Below are 24319 nucleotides of genomic sequence, written 5' to 3' on the forward strand. Positions count from 1 at the left end.
GAGATTAGTTAAAAAAAAAAAAACACCTTAAAGTACGTCCATGAAATAAAATACTACGCAATAGGATGCTGTAGGGGAACGCTGTTAGGTTACAAAGAGTAAAACTGCACTTTTAGAAAAGATAGCTCATAAATATACACATATGAAAAAGCACACCCATGCATTTGTGAATATCTAATATAGACCCATATGCATTTTGCACTATGATAAAGATAAAAAATGTATGCATATATATTAATGTGCATTTGTAGTTATATATAAAAATCTGGGAATATGTACCCATAGATACACACACGGTGTGTGTACACGCACGGACATATAAAATGCAAAGACAAATATTGAAAGACTATAAAACATTAATGGTACTTATCTCTAATTGGAAGTATTAAATATGCTTTCTATTTCGGTCTTTTTTTTTTTTTTTTCGGTCTTAATGCCTTGGAATTTCCCAAATTTTCTAAAGACTATTTTGTGAAGTAAATGAAGCTGTTTTGTTATTAAAATAGATGCATCTTCTAATGAGAGTGGTTTGGATTTAAAGACTCACAGAATCTGTAGCTCAGAAACTTTAGATGGCATCTCGTTGCCATTTTACAGGTGACAAATTTACAGAGATATTCGGGCACGCACCGCTCAGCTCTGCCTTTTCCCTTCAGTGCATCTGAGTTATTTTAGATTGCTCTTTACATGTCAGCTCTTCCAACAGACACAATTTGCACCTCATATTATTGCCAATACAAAGTGAGGCTTTCAGACCTGGCATTTTGCTTGAATCCAGGATCTGTGATCTTCAGGGTGTGAACAGTAAAATCTCCCCCTAAAGACAAGTAGGACCGAGTACCGCATTGAAATTAAAGCAAGAAAACTGTTCTGGACGAGAGAGGAGAGGAAGCCCTGCTGCCCCCACCGCACACACCTGCAGGGTGGGTCTCCTGCACAGTGATGTTAAATTCCTTCTTAGGAAACTGGGGTGCATGATCGTTTGTATCGCGGATCCTGATGTTGAAAATCAAGGAATTATCCACGATTTCTCTGGTTAAGCGATCCACGACATTGAAATGCACCTAGGAAGCAGAGGGAACCGTGTTAATGCTGCAGGATCATTTATCTGATGGCACGAATCAGATCATCGTCAATCTCATGCTGTCCTTTGCCCCGTGACCCCAGGGACTGAGCTCCTTGCTGGCATGGGCGAGCCTCTGGGGACCAGCCAATGGCCTGACTTGAGAGGTACATCACTAGTTATGACCAGGTTTCTAATCTCAGTTTTTCCACCTGGGTAAATGCAGGCAAGTTGCTCAGGAGCCTTGGTTGCTCTACGCGGTCAGGGCTGTCATAAGAAATGCAAGTGCTAATCAATACTGCGAAACACTGCGGAGAGCAGACATTTGAAAGTTTTGGGGAAAGGGAACATTTATTTTTTTTTAAATTTTTATTTATTTATGATAGTCACACAGAGAGAGAGAGAGAGAGGCAGAGACACAGGCAGAGGGAGAAGCAGGCTCCATGCACCGGGAGCCTGACGTGGGATTCGATCCCGGGTCTCCAGGATCACGCCCTGGGCCAAAGGCAGGCGCTAAACTGCTGCGCCACCCAGGGATCCCGAAAGGGAACATTTAAAGTAACTAGCACAGCTGTTGACATGTCGTGGGTCCTTAGGTGGTTACTGCTGTCACTTCTGTGCTTGAGTGAGGAGGGTCTGCTCGTCTCAAACATGCAATGGGAAGTCTTTCCTCACAAAAGATCTCAAAGCAATGCTTTAGGCTTCTAGCTTTAGTTTCTTAAGAACCTTTTTTAAAAAGGAGCAAATAGGGGCACCTGGGGGCTCAGTCAGTTAACATCAGATTCTTGGTTTCGTCTCAGCTCACAATCTCAGGGTCAGGTCCAGTCCCACGTGGGGCTTCCCCATCAGCAGAGTCTCCTTGAGATTCTCTCCCTTGGCCCCTCTCCCCACTCACATTCACATGTCCCTCTCTCTCTCTCAAATAAATAAATCTTTAAAAAGGAGCAAATTAAATTCAAACAGAAAGAAGGAAACAATAAAGATAAACACATATATCCATAAAGTTCAAAATAGCAAAACAAAGTAAAAAAAAAAAATCAAAAGCTGGTTTAACTTCCCATATAAAATTTGGGATCAGCTTGTTGAGATCTATAAAATGTTCCACTAGTCTTTTGATCAGTCTAGCAGTCAATTTATAGGGAAATTTGGAAAGAATTAACCCCTTAATATTCAATGTTTCAATCCATAAACACAGTCTGTCTTTTCATTCATTTAGATCTTCCTTGGTATCTTTCATCAGCATTTCATAGCTTTGAGTGAACAGGTCCTGCACAGTTTTCAGGTTTATGCCTAAGCACTTCACTTGTTTTGGTGATATTATAAATGATACTGTTTTTAAAATATTGATTTCCAAGTATTCATCACTGGTAGATAAAAATACAATTGATTTTTATATATTAACTTTATTTCCTGGAACTTTGCTAAAAAATTGATTTTCAAATGTTAAAGATAGGCAAAGGATTTGAACAGACACTATTTCTCCGGAGAAGATACACAGATAGCAGATAATTCCTCCTTCCTTTGGTGGTTTCTTACAGAACTAAACATCCTCTTACCATGCAAACCAGCAATCAGGTTCCTTGGTATTTATGCAAAAGAGTCGAATACTTATGACCACACAAAAACCTGCACACAGACGTCTAAGGTGGCTTTGCTCATAGTCGTGAAACATTGAAGCAACCAAGATGCCCTTCACTAGGTGAATGGTCCATCCAGACAGTGGAATATTAGCCAGCATTAAAAAGACATGATCTTCAGTGCACGTGGCTAAGCGAGAGGGTTCAACCCAAACAGGCTACATACACACTGTACAATTCCAACTATACGACATCCTGGAAGAGGCAAAAGTATGAAGACAGCAAAAGGATCACAGTTGCCGAGGGCTCAGAAAGGAGGGGATGGATGGATAATGAGGAGCTCAGGGAAATTTAGGGCAGTGCAAATACTCTGAGTGATACTATAAGGGTAGATACCTGTCATATGCATTTGCCCAAACCCATAGAACATGCAGCACTGAAAGTGAGCCCTAATGCCAACTATGGGCTTTGTTAATAATAATGCATCCTATTGGCTCATCCAGGGTCATAAACGTTACTGCACCAGTGCAGGACATTCATGAGAGAGGATACTGCGTGGGGCAGGGGGTGGGGAGGGGGAGGGGTCAGGCATTCTGTACTGTTCATTCTCCTCTTCTGTAGACCCAAGACAGCTCTAAAAATCTATTCTTTTTAAAAAGTCTCTACTTACACAATAATGAGTGGGCAACCATATGTGTTATTTATTTTTATTTTTCTAAATATGGAACGCTTCACAAATTTACATGCCATCCTTGAGCAGGGGCCGTGCTAATCTTCTCTGTATCATTCTAATTTTAGTCTATGTACTGCCAAAGTGAGCACTATATATATATATATGTTTTTTAAAAAGATTTATCTATTTATTTGAGAGAGCATGCATGCCAGGGGGGGAGTGGCAGGGACAGGGACAGAGGGAGAGAGAATCGCAAGCTGACTTCCCACTGAGCTCAGAGCCTGACATGGGGCTCCCTCCCAGGACCCTGAGATCATGACCTGAGCTGAAACCGAGAATCAGACGCTTGACCCATGGAACCACCTGGCACCCACTTGCTGCTGAATTTCTATAGCTCTAGGATAAACAGTGATTTTATTTGTTGAAAGCTGCAAAGATTGTGGGGAGTCAGTGGTGAAATAGAAGAAGTTCAGGGAAGGGAGCGGGCCGGGGTGATGTGTGGAGGAGCTGTCAGGGCCACACCCACCCACTACGGGAGCGGTGGCTTCTCTAGGGCGGTCTGGTTGCAGGTGCAGGTGCAGAGCCGACTGCGGGATGCTGAGCGAGCACAGGGTTCCTTCCAGGAGAAGTGGTTTCAGTGAGGCCCAGGACTGGGCTCCTACACCGATCACCTCCTTCCTTCCTCGCAGAGAAGCCCCAGAGGGAGGTGGTCCTGGAGCCCCACTGGGCACCACTGCACGGTCCCTGGCTGCGCCCTCGGCAGAGCCCAGCTTCAAGTGCAAGTAGGTGTAGACCTGACTACAGCACCGGCCTGTTCCTCAGCGCTCCCCTCCACAGCCACGCAGGGCCCGGAGCAGGTGCCTTCACCAGCTGGGGTCCCAGCACCTCGGCAGCCTCGGGCAGCAATCTCTCCGGCCCTGTCCCCAGAGCACACAAGGTCTCTGCTGCACACCCTGCCTGGGCCTCTTGCCCGCAGACTTGGGGCATCCACTGTGGCGGTCCCACCGGGTGTCCTACAGCAGTGGCCTGGGCCCCAGGCTCTCCCGGTTCAGCTGTCTCCTCTCTCCTCAACACCACTGAGCTAGTCTGCTCCCGGGAATCCAACATACATTTTTACATTTCTGCACAAGCAAATCGGCCTTCGCACACACCATTTCCACATGCTCTTCCATAATTTATGACTGCGCTGGCAACTCTGCTCCCTAATCATGCGGACTTCTGGCTCCGACACAGCGCCAACTGTAGTCCTTCCACTTAAAAATAAGAACCACGTTTGTTTTATGTTTATCATTTTATATTCCATCTATTATCCTAAAAGCTACATCTGAGACCGTCAGTTCTGTAAGATGCCTGAGAGGCGTAAGTGCTGTTTATTCTTTGTCAAGATGCTAAGAATTTCCAGGGACTCAGAATCGCAATGGAGAAGGGAAATGTCATGGATATTTTCTGCACTTGGAAAGGGTTTTCAGCCTTTTGTTATGGCCTTAAAATTTAGATTCCTGGGTGGCCCACCATAGTGCAGTGACATGGTGCAGGGGCACGTGACCCCTGAAATGACACGCACAGGACGTGTACTCCTAGTCACAGGCAGGCACATGCAAGTATCTTAAATGCCGAACACACAAGACAAAGTCACTTGTACGCATAGGTTTCAAGTAGGCAAAGCTGAGTGCGTTGGCATATAGACCCACAGATAATTATTTCAAGGAATACAAAAGAAAAAATTTCCTGAGTGTATTTGTAGCCTATGAAATCGAGCAGATTTTGATATAAACAGATGAGATTCCTACATAGAAAAAGTCAGGCTTTTCCCCTTCCCAGCTATGTCTTACATCCTCAGGCGCTTCTTGGCTGCTGTCCCTACATTCTTGTAGGTTTATGGAATTAACAAGAAATCAGCGCCACCCACCCCCCAACCTCCCAAACACAAGTTTTTACATGTTTTGGCTAATTCTTGTGACTCCTTCACTACCCCCAAGAGCACAGCGGTGCTCCTGGGAATGTCTGTTGGCCAACACTTGGGCTGACTTCGCTTCTAATACATCCTGGCTTTGTGAACCGCCAAGACCCGGTAGCAAGCATCCTTCTGCAGAAGCAGATGGCTGAGCTGGAATGCCCAGCTCGTGTGGCGTTTCTGTTACACTTGCTTAACCTCCTTTTTGTGGCTGGTCACCCTTCTCACCAGCCTGTGTCTGGTCTTCCTAGAGAGTATGTTAACCCCTGCATGTTTGTTTCCTATATCCGCTGTGATGACTGGGTGCCTTACAACCAAACGTGTTCTCTCATACTTCTGGAGACTGGAATCCCAGTTGGGGTCAGCAAGCTTGGTTCCCTCTGGAGACTCTAAGGGGAAATCTGTTTCAGGCCTCTCCCCTGGCTGCTGGGGGCTGCCAACCGTCCTGGTGTCCTCCGCCAGGATGGATGCGTCACCCCGGTCTTTGTCTCCAGCCTTCTCCTCTCTGTCTTTCTCTGTGCCGCCCAAATTCCCTTCCCTTGACAAGGATGCCAGTCACCAGATTAGGGCCCACCCTAATCCAGTATGGCTTCATCTTAATTTGATGACACCTGCTAAGACCCTGTATCCAAATAAGGTCATATAGACAGGTACCAGGGGTAGGGCTTGAACCTATCTTTTTTGGAAGATACAATTCAACCCACAACAGTCTGGAAGCAGAGACAACATTCTGCTGTGCTCACTCACTCATCCGCATAATCACCTGGAAACCTACCTACTATGTGCAGAGCCCTCTTCCTGACTCAGGAAATGGCAGTCAGTACGAAACTCCTCGCTCTTAGAACTTGCATTCCAGTGGGGAGACTGACCACCCACAGGGAACCAAACAGGTTTCAGGTATACAGTGCAGGCGATGAAAGGTAATAAGGAGACAGTAAACCAGGGTCGTGAGACAGAGAGCCTCGGGGTGGGGCATGCCTCCAAACCCCACCCTGCGTCTTGTCTCATGGATGTTCACAGCCAACCAAGAAGCCAGCTAGCAAGCGATCGTAGAATTTGGTAGAAAAGCATGGCTGTGATAACGCCTGGGGGATGGGATGGTGGGCTTGATCTCACCCAGCAGGTCCAAGTGCAGGGTTTGGAAATCCTGTCGGAGTAGAACCTGTGGGGACACCGCTCATGTTCTCACATTTTCTCTGCTTGTTCTAACTGTTCCCTGGGGCCTCCCGGGCCTTGACATGCCAAGCTTTCCCATTAGGGCCTCACATGTCAGAAAACACTCTTATGGATTTGGCTTAGGTATTATCAGCTTCCAGGAAAAAGTCTCATCTTAAACCTTGTGAAAACCAACCCCTGATACGTCAGTAAAGATGTTAAAAGCAAACAACAGCAACCCGCAAATAACAGCAACCAAAAAACAACAGCAAAACAAGGACCATAAGCACAATATATTTTGTCCAGTCCTTGCACGAGTCAGGCTCACCCTCTGGCCCTCCACACTCAGCACGTGGCCGCCGGGGGCCAGCGGCAGCACCCTGTCCTGGGAGCTTGCTGGAGATTCGGAATCCCAGGCTCCACCCTGATGTTCTGAAGCAAAATCTGATTTTCACAAGATCCCTCGGTGATCTGTTTGCTCACTCAAGATTTAGTAGGGCTACCCCAGGGCCCTACTACCTATGACCACTCTATATTCCTTCTGTTTGACAGACACTGCCAATTCACCCCATGGGGCAAGGGTTTCCATAAATATAGTGAAGACCAGCAGAGTCGTCTCTGCATGACTTTTGGAGTTTGGGGAGCATTCCTGACTATTTAAAAATTAGAGTTTCAGGGCAGCCCCAGTGGCTCAGCGGTTCAGCGCCGCCTTCAATCCAGAGCATGATCCTGGAGACCCAGGATCGAGTCCCACATCGAGCTCCTTGAATGGAGCCTGCTTCTCCCTCTGCCTGTGTCTCTGCCTCTCTCTCTCTCTCTCTCTGTGTGTGTGTGTGTGTGTGTGTGTGTGTGTCTCTCGTGAATAAATAAATAAAATCTTGTTTAAAAAATTAGAGTTTCAGAGCCCACCAATGAATGAGTTAAGGGCATATGTTTTATTATATATGTAAATATTTTAAGGTCATTGGAGAAAACGTATATAAATTACTTCTTTCAGATGTTCTTTCTCACCCTGAAGGAGCCAATGTACAGCTGAGCAGGCCTGAGAACCAAGCTCAGTTTCCAGCAGAAGCCAAAACAAAGCAAAGGCTAGCATCGTATGCATCCCCTGTAAGGTGAAGCTGGTAGCCTAATACACTACCAACATTTTTTTCCCCTTGTTTAGAACCTGATTTCTTTCTCTCTTTTTTTTTTAAGATTTTATTTATTTATTCATGAGAAAGACAGAGAGAGAGGCAGAGACACAGGCAGAGGGAGAAGCAGGCTCCCCCGGGGGGGTGCTCAATACGGGACTCAATCCCAGGACCCCAGGATTACAACCTGAATCAAAGGCAGACGCTCAACTGCTGAGCCACCCAGGCATCCGTAGAACCTGGATTTCAAATCCATTGTAGACCACGGTGTTGGGGTTATGAGACCCTGAAGAACCCATGGACACAAGAAGAAACTGCCACCAGGTTCATAATTGCTCATTCATTAGTTATTAGGTACTGTGGGGTCTGCTTGTAGCTTCTGCCTACATATTCCAACCATGACTCATCAGAAACCAAATTAGCCCATTTTATAAACATTCTCTAGCCCTATCCCCAAATGCTTTCAGGTATCCTGATCATGCTTGGAATCCGGTCATTAGAAGGAAGATCTGTAGCAGCTCACATACATCATCACAGAGTCCAGAAGTTTCTAAGAACATTATAAAATTAGCCTCTCTGCCCATGCACACTTTTAAGGCTTACCACAGCGTGTAATAGGCAGCCTCTTAGGACCTGGCATGTGGGCAGCTTAACTAATGCTTGCCGAATATGATATTCCTGCAGCAGCTTTGCAATAAACCCAAGCCTAGAAAATATCAAAATTTTGGTACCATAAAAGACGGCGTTGTCTCTCGATCAACAGGGCGGTGAACATACACTCTTCCATTCCTGTGATCTTCTATAGAGAACAAACCAATCTCTGGATATTTGTCCACACCAGGTCCACTGATCACATACATTAATGACATGTTATGGGATATATCATTGAACAGCTGAAAGGGAAAAAAAAAAAAAAGCGGGGGGGGGGGGTGGGGAGGGAAAAAAGAATGAGAATAAACCACAAGGCACACAAAACAGCAAGGCTAGGATTCAAAGGCATTTTTAAAGCACCGTACCTGGCAATCGCTCACCTGGGTCTATCCGAAAGAAACAGAAAGACATGCAGAGATGCAGGAACAACGTTTGTCACAGTGAGCAGAGTGTGGGAAGGACGTACGTGTCCCTCCCCAGGGAGAGAATCCTAGTGCGGGACCCCGCTCCTGGGGCGTGGGTCCCCAGTCCTCAGCACTTGCAGGCCCTGCCCCAGAAAGGGGGCGGTGCCTCACTGTTAAACTACAAAGGCAACCTGAAGAGCAACATGCGTGGGGCGACCCCAGTCTGTCAACAGGGACTCATGTTGGTGAGACTACAGGGAAATGTCTGGAAGAGTACGAACCGATGTGTTCATACTGATGATCCCTGCAGGGAGAGGGGAGCAGCAATACCCGTGCAGCTAACATTTGGAAAGGGCCTAGAATGAGCCAGCCTACTACATGCCCTACTTGCCTGAGCCTACTTAATCTTTAGAACAAGGCTGTAATGTAGGTACTGCACGGGCGGGGCCCTGCAAGGACAGGACTCCGGCAGGAAGGCTGTGGTGCGTCCGCGGTAGGAGCCCACTGGGGCCCCCCGACTCTTGGGAGTGGACAGTGGTAGCCACTGAGCCTTGAAAACTTTCAGTAGGTTTTTCTGTCTACAGCAGGCATCTACTATTTTTATGAACACTGCAAGAATACAGATTGTGTTCATTTTTCCTCCAGAAGTCATAGGATGTCAGAGCTGTAGGCACCTAGTCGCTCAGCACCTAATTCACAGGCCAGGAGTGTTGTGGAAAGGAATGACGTGGACCACGTGCAAAAACTCCCACATTGCAGCCCTGGCACGTGCCAGCTTGGGTGCCTCAGCTGGGAGGGAGGGAGGGAGGCCACAGGGAGGCGTGGGGCCTATGGAAAACCAAGCCCCATCCAGTTGTTGGCATGTGGGGAATGTCGGCTCCGTGGGGGCAGATCTTCCAACTTTCAGAAAACCTCAAGAAGCACAAGAATTTCTAATACAATCTTCCTATTGTTTCCATCTTTTTTTGTTGTGGTTAAATGCACACGACATCAAATTTACCACCGTCATCATCTTTCAGTGTGCAGCCCCGCAGTACGAAGCACACTCACGCTGTCGTGTGGCCGCCACCACCATCCGTGTCCAGAGCTCTTTTCCTCTTACCAAACTGACGCTCTGTCCCCATCAAGTGATAAGGCCCCGTGACCTCCTCCGCAACAGCCCCCCCAGCCACTGTTTTACATTCCATTTACTTATTTTTTAATCTCCCTATTTCCCCCACTTCCCAGTCTCTGGTAACTCCAATCTCCTTATTTTTAAATAATATGTTTTGGGTTTTTTTTTAAAGACTTTGCATGGGCCAAATAAATCAGGCCAGCAGGCTGGAATGGAGGAGCCCGTTGATACAGGTGACTGATGTTCTCAGCACATGTTCACATGAAGTGACCTGCCCGAAGGCCCCTAGTCACGTTGAGGTAGAGCAGGTTCTAGAGCCTAGTCCAGCGTTCCTCCTACCGTAATGTTCCCCCACCCCCACCCCGACTGGCCTCCCTAGCACGTAGCCTTTTGAAAGCTTGAGACTTAGTCCTCCTGCCAAAGGGGACATGCCTCATCAGAGACAGTGGCAGGGGCCTTCCTTACCTCACCAACAAGTTTGGGAAAGGGCCCTTGATCTTCCTCCTCCAATTCCAGAGTGGTAATAATCCATCTTCTCTTGGACCGCCGTAGGGGCCGGTGGCTCTCTCCCTGAAATTATACGACGACCATGAGGGTGACAGTGGTAGCGATGTAGCAGGCACAAACTGGTACCTGATTTGCTTGATATCCCTTGTCCTCACAACAGCCTCCGATGCTTAGAAACTAAAAGTGCCTGATTTCTTAACAACTGTAGAGTTGTTTCTAGACCGTGGGGCATGGGCCACCCACTGATTTTACATGGATTGTGAGGTCATTTTAGCGGCTATGCAGACGTAACATTAAAGATCATTGCCTACTCTGCCAACGCCGTCCCATGGCAGACACGCACACAGCTGCTGAATGAGTGAGAAAGTTACTCCCTCCTATTTCTCTTTCTGAAATACTTGATGAGAATGTCTCCATTCAGTACTGATAGGTCTTTAACACCTCTTTATCTTCTACTGTCCCTTCTAACAGGAAAAGACTCAGACTCAGAGATTTGTCAGGGGAGAGACCATAGATCGAGTTTAACCACATATTTATTACAAGCCAAGCTGCTTTCTAGCCACATTGATTTTTATCCACAAACATGTAAGTCTTTTCAAAAATTATAGTTAACTCTTGAACAATGTGGGGTTGGGGCACTGTCCCCTGGGGCAGCCAAATATCCATGTATAACCTTTGACTCCCCCAAAACTTCACTATTAACAGCCTCCTGTTGACCAGAAGCCTTATTGATAACATCAGCAGTCGGTTAATACACACTAGGTATGTTGTGTGTATTATATGCCCTATTCTTACCATAAAGTCAGCTAGAGAAAAGACGATGTCATTAAGAAAATCATAAGGAAGAGAAAATACATTCACGGCACTGTCCTGCAAGAAATCTGCATATAAGTGGACCATGTACTTCAAACTCATGTTGTTCAAAGGTCAACTGTATTTAATTAGGAAATGAGTTGGGACGCCTGAGTGGCTCAGTGGTTGAGCGCCTGCCTACTTTGGCCTAGATGGTGATCCTGGAGTCCCGGGATGGAGACCTGCATGGAGCCTGCTTCTCCCTCTGTGTGTGTCTCTCATGAATTAATAAATAAAATCTTTTTTAAAAAATTAGGAAGTGAGTTGATCACAAGAACAAGATGAAGGAAGTATCTGTAAGGCGGCATGAGCTCCTAGCGAAGCGCGGCCACATCCCTGGGCAGTCCAAAGCTCACACGCTGGGGATTAACTTTAATGTATCTTAACTCCATGAAGAAGAAAAGAGTGTGGAGAAAGCTCTGGGCTAGCACTGTGTGGCTGATTTCTGATGTGCACAGATTGCTCATATCCTAGTAGACATAAAAGCATCCACTGCAGTTCTCTGACAGTCCCTTAAGATTCCGAAAGGCCACACTTAGTTACTAATTTATTTTCTGAACATGGACCAAGAACTAAAAAACTTGAAATTGCAAAAGAATCTCTGAGTCAAGTTTGACCTCACTTGGCTTATGAAGAGAGTGACTTCCAAACCCCACCTGTGTTTGGTCAGTAAGATCATCCTTCTCTTGTTGGAAGCTGTTGACACCGTTGACCTTAAAAATAAAAATGACGTGAATTAGTAGGGAAAATACTTGTCAGACTCAGGTAGAAACTGCCTGAGGACACACACGTCTTCTAGAATGAGAGAAGAGGGGGAAAAAAAAGAACTTCATTTGGTTTTGATAAATACAACTTCTTGTTCTTGACATCTCAGGTCATGCTTACTGCTTTTCCTCTGCAACTATAGGGGAACTAAGCAAAAGGAGTCTCGCAGCGTACAGCCGATACCAGCAACGTGTAAAACCAGCGTGCTGCTGTGACGGTGAGTAGCACAGTGGGAGAACAAACTGTCTATTCGGGATGAGCACGGATGCATTTATGTCCCGTGTAGAAGAGCACCAGATGCTAACTAGTGGAGAGATTCAAGTCGGCTTTGTTTTTCCTGTTTTTTTTTTTCCTTTATTTTTTCTCTATTTTTAGATTCATAAAATCAAGAAAACCATAGACCTTGTTACTTTTCATTCATATGATTTACATCGAGAATTATTTATTGATAATTTACATCTCAACAAACTTGCTGCCATTCCCCCCACCCCGCCCAAGAAAAAAAGCCACACACCTAGAGTGAGGCTGTTAGAATAGAGACAGACTCTGCAGAGTATGTAGATCCAACACTGAACGAGCGTGTGTGTGTGTGTGTGTGTGTTTGTGTGTGTGTACGCCTACAGCTCTGGTCCACTCATTTCACTACCGTCGAGTATTTCACTACATGAACAAAGGACAGTTCATTTATCCATCCTCCTGGGGATGGTTATTTAGATTATTTCCTGGTGTTTGCTATCACTTAAGGGAAAATGCCGTGGCAATACACGTCCACATGCATAGAGGACGTTTCTGTGGAGCAGCAGGTTTCCAAGCGTGGCCCACTGGGGTCCCTGACGCTACCAGGACGCTACCAAGACGGCCAAATGCTTGCCGAGCCATACCAGAGCATCATCTGCTGATTTCACTGCATGACATTGGCACTGATGGGACAAATCACTGGGAAAGATGGTGGCAGCAAGACCAGCAGCATCCTGTATCTCCATGCTGTACCTGATACATGTACCTTCATCACCACACACACTCAAGAAGAAGAAGGAGGAAAGGAAAAGCCTGTTGCATTTAGGGATGAGGTAATGGATGAATTGACTTGACGCCTGAAGTCACTTGAGAACTGATGAAGCAGTAAAGGTCTTTAATGTTACTGCCCTGCACCACTGGGACACATGCATTTGTGGTATTCTGCATGACCAGGTGAGAAGTACGCACAAAACCCCAGGCAACGCCCTGGACGGAGTAGAGTCCCGATGAAAGCACGTGGGTGATCATTGGAGTTGCCAGCTGAACAGGCTGGCAACAGCATTGTGCTTGGAAGATTGACTGACAAACTGTGTTGGTCAGTATTGGGCACTCGATAGTTCTTTGATGGTAAACAAGTGAGCCTATCACTTTGAGAGAAATGGTGGATGGTGTCATGTTGCCAACAATATAATGGAAGCTTTCAAGCAAAACTTTAGAATTTTGGAAAACTTGTGTCTGCCACAATGGGCTTGACAGCTTCCAATTTTTTCTGATGATATGTGGAGATATTAACGAGTGTGATTTTCTGATTTTGCAGAATGAAATAATGTCAGCATTTGGAAGATCTACATAACTCAATGAGACAAGAGTTTCCTTTTTATAAAAAAGATGTTATTTATTTGTTTATGAGAGACCTAGAGAGAGAGAGGCAGAGACACAGGCAGAGGGAGAAGCAGGCTCCATGCAGGGAGCCCGATGTGGGACTCGATCCCAGGACCCCGGGATCATGATCTAAGCCAGAGGTAGACGCTCAACCACTGAGCCACCCAGGCATCCCAAGACAAGAGATTCCTAATGATTAATGCATGACATTCCAAAATCATCCCCAAGGAATGAGTATTTCATTCCTTGTTGCATTTAGGGATGAGTCATCCAAGATGCTGGGGCCTCAGCACTGAGAAAGAGTCATCCAAGACATGAGACATACCAGTGCTTTTGATGTAACAGAGCAAGAAAAGCTTATTAAGATATATTCAGATTCCACACAGCAATCAATTGTTTAAAAATACCACTTGTCAAGTTTTGGTGTAATGTCAAAGAAGGATAACCACAAATCTGTCTAAGGCCAATCACACAGTCCTCCCTTTCCATATGCATATCTGTGTGAAGCCAGAATTTCTTCATGTCCTTTAACTAAACAACATTTACAAGATTGAAAGAAGACTCAGAGAGGAGAATCCGGCTGTCTTCTTTTGGAACAAGAGATTTGCAAGAATATAAAACAGTGCCACTCTTCACACTAAATGGAATTTTTTTTTAAAGTATCGTTATTTTTCATAAGAGCGTGTGACATATACTCACATGTACTGGGTTTATTATGATATTTAATGAACCAAGAAAAGCTTACGATGTCCCAGTCTTAATGTCTAATATGGTAAATCACAGTAAACATAACCCACATAGGGACTAGCTCTTCGGGCTCTCAGTAATGTGACGAGCGTGAAGGCATCCTGAGAGCAAACCATCAGATGACTGCTACTCTAGGATTTCTGCCTCAGGCTCTGGGACACGGTGAGTGATTGTGACCCCACCCTCAGCCCTGGTGGCTTTGCACCAGGAGGGTCCATCCTTGCTGCCGGCCACACCGCTCCCCGATGGACTGCGTGTTAGCAGTTTCACAGAAAACGAACATTCTTTATGCATCCTTCCTTCGTGGCCAGCCTCCCTCCTTGTCTGGGGTGGATATCACCCGCTCGTCTTGTTTCATTAACGTCAAAGACAATGATATTTGTTCCCTGCTACAGACTAGATTTCTATTTACTCAAAGGGAAAGAATGTTTAAAGTCTTGGCATTCCAAAATCTCAAACGTTGATTCATTCAGACACTGAATGCTTCTTGATTCGTGTTGACGGTTTTAAATTAAGGGCCTAACCAGGTATATGATCTTAAAATGGAGAGAAAATCACAGTTCTTGCAAAAGAATGAAGAAATTCATTCCATTTCCAACACAGGTCTATTCCCAGGTGGGCAACAAGGAATAGGGAAAGGTTTGACCTCGTCCCTGGCCTCAGTGTCCCCTTCTGTGAGTGAGGGCGTGAGACAGGGTGTCTTTACGGGTCCTTTCTACATACAGGCTCTGTGCAGTCCACTCACTCTGGCAGCACTTGAATGGCTCAGCCAATAGCCACCTGAGAGCTGTGAGCGCCTAGGTTTGTGCACCTGACACTGTGTGTTTCACGACCCCCCTCCACGCTCACCTCAGAAATTGTGCGATCTTGTCTGGCTGTTGCAGGCAGACCAGAAAAGAGTTATATTTGCCTAAATGACTTTGTAAGTGTGCTTCCTGTATTCCCCATCCTTGCCAATAGTAGGCAGTTGGTCCAAAGAAGATACCATTTAAAAGATGCACATCATGTTTCTATAATGTGAGGGAGAAAACTTTCTAGAGGCTGGTGTCTCTGGTTACAGTGTCCACCAAACGCTGTGTGGCAGGTGGGCATTTGATTGCAAGAGTCACGCACACATCACCTGACAGGCGGTGCTAAGCGTGGGGACGTGGAACCAGTAATGTCCAGGCTGGCCCGGTCAGGTAGCCATGGCATCGCTGGAGGGAAGTAACCTAGGTGCATAGGAGGCTTTGTGTCTGCAGAGGGTGCTAAAGAACTGAGGAGCCTGCATGGAAATAATTATTTTTTTCATTGCAAATTTGCAAATTCTTTTTTTTTTCATTGCAAATTTGCATTCGAGAATTTTTTTTAAAGACGTATAATTGGCGAATGCCGTTGTATTAGCTTCAGGTACGCAACATGAGGATTTGTTATTTGTACATATTGCGAAATGCTTGCCACAAGACGTCTACTTAGCATCTGCCAATACACACAGTTAAAGCATTATTTTTCTTGTGATGAGAACTTTCAAGATTTACTCTCTTAGCAACTTGCAAATATGCAAAACTGTCTGATGAACTGTAGCGTCCTGCTGTACCTTTCTGCTGTTTGAAGGCTCCAGTTTGTGGCACTTTGCCACGTGGCCCTCGTTGCTTAGTCTCCTGCTCAAGTATGTTCTCTCTACAGAACCTCAGGCGATCTTTAAAAGTGCAGACCGCATCATGTCAGCAGGTTCCCAGGGCTCTTAGGACATCCCTCCGAGTGCCCAGCTTCCCCTGACACAGAATCCCTCACCTTCTGCAAACCATTCACTGTTGCTCCTAAATTGGGGCTCAGCAAGTTAATCACTGATGCTAACAGTTTTTTAAAGATAAGCCAATTTGGGATCTCCAGGGTTAAAAAAAAAAATCAACAATGATGACATAATAGACTTTGCTAACCAGCGATTTCCTCCTCTGGTCTTGGCAGTGGAGTATTCATGAGCCCTCAGGACCAGAAGTTCCCATAGGAGGAGAACGGGGCTCCCCTTATGCGACTTACTGTTGAATCGGGCTCCAAGAGCAAAACCCGCAGTACAGCCCCAACTCTGTTGCTTGCTCTGTGTCCCCCAGACAGCAGGGGTGTGGTGGGGTTCCAGAGGAAGAACAGCGCTCCAGTGGAACGGGGAGCTCAGAGGGGGGCCAGTGGGCACACATGGGGTGTCACACGTGGTTGTAGGCCAACTCTGGAGCCCACGTAGGAGTGGAGGGAATGGGTTAATTCGCAGCCAATTCAGCAAGTGACCAGGCACCGCTGGGTGGGAAGCTCTTGCCCTGTTATGGTACAGGATGGGGCTTGCTAAAAAACACCTGGTTCCAGCACCTTCTTTCCTCTGCCTTGATCCACTGGAATGGGTATAAAGCTGCTTTCACCAAACATTGAGTTGCCACCCACAGTCCACTCCCTGCTGCCTGCCCCCACTCAACCCATCTTCAGACATGAGTCAGCTTGTCTGGGCTCTGTGCTAATACAACAGAGAAGAGGAAAACATATCTGTGTTTTCTGACCAGACCACTTAGGGGCAAGGGCAGGAGGAAGAGAAAGATGAGGACAGGGCTTGATGATTAAAACAGGCTATCAACAGGATTTGACAAAGTGGGAGATAAAATGAGAGTACTGTTTGACTAAGGACATTTAGAACTGGAAATGACAAAAAGGGTCCAAGAAAATTCTCTAAGCACCGAGCAACTGGTGCCTAGCAAGACGCTCACGTGGGCAGCAGAGCTCCACTAGAGCTCAGGGGATTTCCACCCATCCCCCCATTTTGCTTACTGTTGCATCCCCCATGTCCCACTCGGAGCAAATATCCAATAAATAGTAGCAGCATGGGTGCCAGATGCATTGCCCACCATTTCACTGTGGCTAGAGAACCAGAAGGACACAGGCAGAAGGGCACACCGGCCAAGCCCATCTTCACTCTTATGACCACCAGGACAGGGAAGAGCAAATATCAGCTCTGTTTTCAGGTAAAGAAAATGAGGTTTAACGAGACCAAGGTAAAGCCATAAGGCCTAGGCCACCTCGCAGGTCAGCTAAGTCTGAACGTCTCAGGGGGTATCCAAGCTTTGGGAGTTCTACAGCTCCCAAGAAAGGTCCACGTCCAGCCAAGGTGAGGATCAAGGTCAGTGGTCAGCCCAGAACCCCACCGGCTGTGGGCGAGCCAAGTTGGGATGCTAAGCAGCCCAGTCCAGACCTACAGGTGACCCTGGGCCAGGTACTACAGGAGAACTCAATGCAACACCCTCATGATGGCGGAAAGCCATGGAGTGAGCGGCATGACAGGTGCACACAATGGTGAATCCCTGTGGTCAGTACACATGCAACAAGCCCGTGTGTTTTCTGACCTTGATTCCATCTGGGCTGTGGCCAGGGGTTGGGGGGCAGAGGCATTAAGTCCTCCCACCCACCCTGAGGTTGCTCAGATTGTCTGTCACATACAGGCTGAGGTGTGAACAGAAGTACCCTTAGAAAGCTTGGATCACCACAAATCTAAATGAAAATGGTGTGCACTGTATAAACCAGTTTAAGATGAGTCCCCTTAGTCCATCTCCACCACTCCCCAAACAGGTTGTGACCTAAACCCCTCCTTTGTATACATTCAGGAGCCCCACTGACGGTGTCCTGTTACAGGTGTATGCAGACCCCAGGCTCCCCCCACACACACACACCTGCCCTTCTCTCGGGGCCTACCCAGAGCCCTCTTCTCCATCCCTCCCCGGCCCATCACCCCAGGAGGGGCACAGCCAACCAGAGCTGTGCCTTCAGTCCTGAGGCGGGCTCATGGCCCCCAGCCCAGTTCCGAGCACCTGCCCCAGCTCACCTGTAGCAGCGGCAGCAGCAGCAGCAGTAGCACTGAAAGCAGTGGCAACGAGAGGGATGTGTGGCCGTTGGAGCCCATGCCTGCAAGTCCCCTCAGATAGCCAGTGTCCTCCACAGCCAGGCCTCGAATCCCCGATCACTTCCTTCCCAGCCCAAGCCTCCTGTTGCTCTGGAGGCACTTGTGTCCCTAACACCCTGGTCTCCTCTCTCCCCTCCTCTGGCCCTGACCGCACTTGCATTTATCAGAATGGGCTGGGCCAAGCCTTAAGCTTTAACCTCACAGTGACAACCAAGTTCCCAGGAAGGGAGTGGAGGGGAATTAAACATGCCCTGCCTCACGTGCACAGATGAGGGCTGGAACCCGACCCCAGGGGATTACCCCAGCCTGGGGAACAGGATGCCAGCTCCTATGCTCTGTTTGTCTTTAGTTACGAGTCATGTGCTCCGTGATCTCTTTCTGAAGCAGGATATTTTAAGGGCTCTTCCCTATAATGCTTTGAAAGGAAAGCAGTGGAAAAAGAGTCTAAGAAAGAGGAACTTTATTAAGGAGAGAAACCCAAGCACTTTCACTCTCCAGAGCTCTGACAATCTTCATCCCAGTCATGTCTCAGGACTCTGTGCTTTACAGACCTTTTCTACCCAAATTTCTGCTAAGCTTAACTGACTCTGCCCTGTGACTTTGAGATTGATGGAGGATGGAGGGATGGAGATGGTGGGAGATTTGCGCCAGACTGGGGGTATTTGCCTTAGAATACCAGAAAACAGGATTCCTCACACTCGACACTTAAGGTGGCAACAATTGAGTGTAAGACAAAATCAGAGATCTGTTAATCTAATCACTTGAACGGTGTACCTTGTTACCACATCACCTTGTTTAAAACAGCAAATAGTGAGCTCAGTGAGATGCCGCTGAACATTGTAATTTGAACACTTTATTATCTTAATCTGAATTAGTAGCTTATTATTGGAAAGAGTAACAAATGCAAATTTCAGGTCTCTAAATATTTCCCCTGCATAAATAGAAACGGAATAATAATAATCGAATTCACATTTACGTGTCCATCATGATTATTTTCAAAGCGGGTATTTTTTTTTTCCGAGGGAGTCTACTGAAAATTTGATTAAGTTAGAATCTTTTTTTTTTATAAATTTATTTTTTATTGGTGTTCAATTTGCCAACATATAGAATAACACCCAGTGCTCATCCCATCAAGTGCCCCCCTCAGTGCCCATCACCCAGTCACCCCACCCCCACCCACCTCCCCTTCCCCCACCCCTAGTTCATTTCCCAGAGTTGGGAGTCTTTAATTCAGAGTTTATAGATCAGATCAGCTAAACCACGTTGAGTGTTTGTGGGAGGAAAAAAAGATGATGCAGGGCGGGGACCCCTTCCCCGAAGTGACGCCGGGGGACATGATATGCAGCAAGAAAGACAGCCTCTGGAGAGGCACTGGGGAATGCTTCTGAGGGGTTCTACCTTGAGATTTGCTCTCAGTTGAAAGACATTGGTATTTTAAGATACTAGAAACAGCCACATTTTCAACATCCTCAAACATTTAGAAGTAACCGAGCGAGATGTCGGCTTCCCATAAGGCAGCCCTTCTCCCCTTTGGGCTGAGTGCTGCTGGGCCTCACCTGCCACAGCACAGTCTCAGGTGAGCATGAACTGGAAGGTGTCAAGGTTCCCTTTCTGTCCAGAGCATCAGAGATCCCACAGGATCTAAGGTTCCCATCCTCGACGTGCACCAGTACTCTGCAGCCACAAGGTGGCAGCCCCCAGATCCAGGAACCTGAGAGATGAAATGTGACCTGAGATAAATGGGGCAGGTGGTCGGAGAGGAAAGGATGAGCACACTAATCATCTGCACTCATCAGCCTCCCCTTGTGCGTTTAGGGGTGCCCCCCCGCCACAGCTCTCAGGATCCTCTATCACGATAAGCACACCATGAGTGCTGCTAAGGATTAATTTTGCCTCGAATCATCCACGACAGTCAAGGTTCCCGCAAACGCCAGGCACTCGCCCTGAGTGTCATTGCGGGGTCCTTAGTGCAGCTTGAACACGTGCCTCCTCCATCTCTGCCGGGAAAAGCACGTGGCACAGCAGGTTTCCGCTTGCCCAGGAACTGGCGAGTAGGATCCTAACTGAAAATGAGGCAGCATTACCTTCATGACATTCTAAGAAGAGACCCCAACAATTAATAGCAGACACTTCAGGACCCCCAGACCACGGCCAAATGGATCCCATCACCTGGCAGGCCGCCCTCTGCCACTGCAGCCGTGGACGTGAGGAGTCCTGGGGCAGGGGGCCGGCTGCTTTCTGCTTGCCTCATTTGGAGCAGGAGCTGACCTGCCCCCCACACTGGGGAGGGATGGGAGGATTGAGAAGAGTCACCACTGCCCACCACCAAGCTTTCCTTTCCACTTTCCACTCTGGGAAACCATTGGGTTGGATTTTTCTAGGGAATAGAGTCACTGGTAATGGGTGTGGTTAACAAGGCTGAGGGCCTGGCGCCCCATCCCGGCTTCTTGGACAGTGGTGTGGGTGACCGGGCCCCGTGTGCCACCCAGGAGACGGGAACTGTGATAGACAGCAGGACCGGGACAGGGGAGGGGAGAAGGGCCCACCCATGCCTCCGTCCGGCATGAGGAGACAGACTTTCCCAGGCTGCCCAAGTAAATGTCAAAGAGGGGACGTGCTGTGGTCTGAGAGGGCCGCTGGGAGGGGAGGTGGAGGCAGCGCCAGCGTGGCCACCTGGACGCCTTCTTCTGCACAGAGGCCAACCACCGTCGGCAAAAGCGTGGAAGGGGGTCTGTAAGACAGGAGACCTCTGTCCCTGCCGGAGGAGGCAGAGCCCAGGGGAGGGGACTCACACTGTAAAGGGGACCCATCTCCATAGCCCAGGAGCCGGGGGCAAGGTGCCCACGATGGAAGGCAGGGATTCAAAATCCAGGGTGCAGGATAAATTACACGTCCCCTGGTCAGAGCTCCCCATGTTATGTCCATTCATATAAAATTTACCTTCCCCTAAAAGAATTCTGATTTCAAGGTCTTGTTTCTTCAAAGTCACAAGATAAGTGTAGTTTCTCAGAACAGCCTCAGGTAGGGTTAAAGAACAAAACCAAACACTGACAACAGAACCCCAGGGGAGGGCTGTGTCCCCATTCAGGGGAGCTGGTCCCCAGCCCAACTGTGACCAACTGAATAACCACAGCTCACGGAAACATGGAACAAGTCCCCTGGTGCGCCGGAGAGTGACCTCAGGGCAAACCGGAGGCAGCCCCTGGGGAGGGAGCCAGGTGCTCGGAGGGGCAGGCAGGTGGGGCACAAAGCAGAGAACAAGCTGTGAGCCTGGCAGTGTTCACTGGACAAGTCTTTCAACTCCTCTGTATGTTTAAAACTTTTTGTAAATGATGTTGGGGGAAAAAATCAGAAAAGTGAATCTGATTCCAGCACAGAAAAATCCAAGCTATTATCAAGCGTACTCTGAGCCTCACGTCTAATATCGTGCATCGAACACATGTACCCCCATACCTGACACCCACCAAGAGCTGAAGAGTAGACTTCACAGGAGAATGAAATGTCACTTGTATTTCCTGCTCTGCTTTAAGGGACTGAGACATTTTTATCTGCCCCACGTTGGTTGCTGCGGTAGTCGTCACACGGGCTGATGAGAAAGTGTGGCCCTTATGTTTTAGTATTTTGTCAGCCACCAAGAGCTGCTCAGAACATTCCTTTGGAGAAATTTTAGTCTCTTGCCCCTGTTTGTTCAACTAGTAGTTGTAGATGAGCAAATGGGTGGGAGGGTGGGGAACGCTGCCAAGTATGACTGATTGGAGTGTTTCTCGCTTTTTTCAAGTATATTTTATACTAATATTATTGATAATGTAAGTACCGAGCTCTTTCTTCGGTTATTTGTATATGTAAATGTTTTTATGCTTTTTCAGGGAAGAAGGGAGAGAGCGAAATTTGAGGCTATTTTGTGTATCCTCCTGCCTTAAAATTGTCCTGTGCAGGAAAAATGCAGATTTCTGTTAATCAGAATATCTTCAACTGAACCTGCTGGATCACTCATCTCATTATTATATAAGACCAATAAGTAAAAAGCATTTCATTCCAGCATTTAGAAAATTGAGCAACACAGGACAAAGCACAGCCTTTTCCTTCTTCTTGCTGTACTAGGGGAGGTGTCTGGTGAGACAAGAGTTTGGAGGGAAAGCTTGGTGGTGGGCAGTGGTGACTCTTCTCAACCTGGCCCACGATGAAGGGAGCGAAGGGCCCGGCTGAGGGCAGAAGAGCAAAATGGAAGGGAAGCGAGCTCAAAGTGCAAGTGTTCTAAGAAACCTCAGCTCCTTAGCATTCACCTGCCCCGCAAATTATCGGAAACCATAAATCAGGCCGCTTAGTGACCTATCCTTGAGCCAAGAGATAGCCAAGTGCCTTTAAGCCCTGGAGAAAATCAACAGAGATAAGCAGATGACCTTGCTAGGGTGGCCAGAGTGCAGGGAGGGGTCGAGACTGGATACACAGTCCAGGCAGTGGGTTCAAACTCGCAGACTTCTAAGCGCCACCAGCAATGCAGGTTTCTCAAATGTGAACTGCCGAGGATCTTGTCCAGATGCAGACTTTCATTCAATAGGGGAGGTAAAATTTGACTCTACCCTCACAGGAGAGGAAAATAATTTCACCTGTACCCTTCCACGTGGTTTTTTTTTTTTAAGATTTTATTTATTTATTCATGAGAGACACACACAGAGAGAGACACAGGCAGAGGGAGAAGCAGGCCCCATGCAGGGAGCCCGACGTGGGACTGGATCCCTGGTCTCCAGGATCACACCCTGGGCCGAAGGCAGATGCTAAACCACTGAGCCACCCGGGCGGCCCCCCTTCCATGTTCTTGACTGAGAGCTCATGTAAGGAAAGACAGATGCGCAGGAGAAAAATAGAAATTGAGTAACACGTATGCTTCCTGAACGCGTGGGAGAGACCCCAGGAAAACCGAGTCACTCCCCCAAATGGCTCACGCTGCCTCCTTAAATACCACCTCCAGATAAAGACAAAAGACATTCGTTTTGTTTCTTCGATTCCATGTAGGGGAAGGGAAGGAAAAATAAGATGAAAATTGAGAGGGAGGCAAACCATATGAGATGCTGAGCTCTAGGAAACACTGGGGTCACCGGGGAACGGGTAACCAGGTGATGGGCATGAAGGAGGGCACGTGATGGAAGGAGCGCTGGTGCAGGCAACTGATGACCTGTACCCTGAAACTAATAAAAAATAAATAAATAGAGACAAAACATGTTGGAGGGGAGCCAGTTATGTGAGTTTACTAGGAAAAGAACAATAAATGGGTGTGGCTGTTTGGCGGATTTAAGTCCATACCTTAATGAGATAAGAGTTGATAAGCGTTTCTAGAGACCTCTTCCTCTTTCTGGTAGGGAGCGGGAGACACGCCTCTTCCAAAACGGTAACTTCTCAGCTTTCGGTGATTTCCCCGTGTCTGTGCTGTTCCTTAAAACATATTTTGGGGTGGCAAATTCTGCTTCGCTGCACCCTCTTAGGGTCCTTTGTGGAGGGTGCTGAGAATTAAGGTGATGGACGTCAGAGCAGCAGGATAAAAAAGCAGACAGATTGTCGAAGCCTCGGGTTCTCCGCGACGTGGGGGCCTTCGTAAGGAAGGAGGGACCTGGAGAAGCGGTGGGAGATACTTGCTTCGATGTTAGGTTGAAGGAGAAAAGGTACTCAGCCGTGTGTGGAGACCAAGGAAGACAAGACCATTTTAACAAACAACATCTGGGTAGAGACCTTCTGCGTCTCCACCGCTCATCCCTGACGGTAGGAACGTTACTTTTCTTTCTGGCACTGGGGAGGCGTCTTTCATGCAGGAATTTCATCTCCTGCTTTGAAGAAAAAGAAGAAAGATAAGACGGTTTTTCTTGGACTGCCTGTTTCTTGAGTGCCTCCCACTGGAGGCAGTAGACCCTCCAGGGGCCTGTTTGGGGGGGGGGGTGTTCTCTCCTTCACCTGCTGTGGAGCACAGCAGCTGGGGACCCTGCCAGGTGCCCAGGATCGCAGGTGAGATGTACCCTGGATTTCTCTAAAACCACCACTCGGGCTAGGACAGGTCTATTCGTGACGATCCCATTTTCAGAATTGCACATACATTGCCCAGTGTTCTCATGGTCCATTCCTTAAAGAGCGAATCGCAGAGGACAGGGATTATTTGCATCCTGTTGTTTGAAACAGGGTCTCTCGGAAGATTTTTACAA

At 47.4% G+C, this 24319-nt stretch overlaps 1 protein-coding gene and 1 non-coding gene across 2 annotated transcripts in view; both read right to left on the minus strand.

Moving 5' to 3' along the window:
- Nucleotides 1–18258, minus strand: part of CDH26 (cadherin 26) — a 42280-nt gene extending 24022 nt beyond the window's left edge. The window contains exons 1-5 of the mRNA XM_072735183.1: nucleotides 18054–18258; nucleotides 11740–11796; nucleotides 10190–10294; nucleotides 8287–8448; nucleotides 917–1064 (exon numbers count right to left, since the gene is read on the minus strand). Of these exons, the coding sequence (XP_072591284.1) occupies nucleotides 917–1064; nucleotides 8287–8448; nucleotides 10190–10294; nucleotides 11740–11796; nucleotides 18054–18131 (550 nt within the window). The 5' untranslated portion in view covers nucleotides 18132–18258. The remainder of the gene's footprint in view (nucleotides 1–916; nucleotides 1065–8286; nucleotides 8449–10189; nucleotides 10295–11739; nucleotides 11797–18053) is intronic.
- Nucleotides 3356–3462, minus strand: LOC112932287 (U6 spliceosomal RNA). Its single transcript, XR_003237449.1, has one exon. It is a non-coding gene; the product is annotated as a U6 spliceosomal RNA (small nuclear RNA).
- Nucleotides 18259–24319: the final 6061 nt, after the last annotated feature.

This window comes from Vulpes vulpes, chromosome 14 (genome assembly GCF_048418805.1).
Source record: "Vulpes vulpes isolate BD-2025 chromosome 14, VulVul3, whole genome shotgun sequence".
Classification (NCBI taxonomy): Eukaryota; Metazoa; Chordata; class Mammalia; order Carnivora; family Canidae; genus Vulpes; species Vulpes vulpes.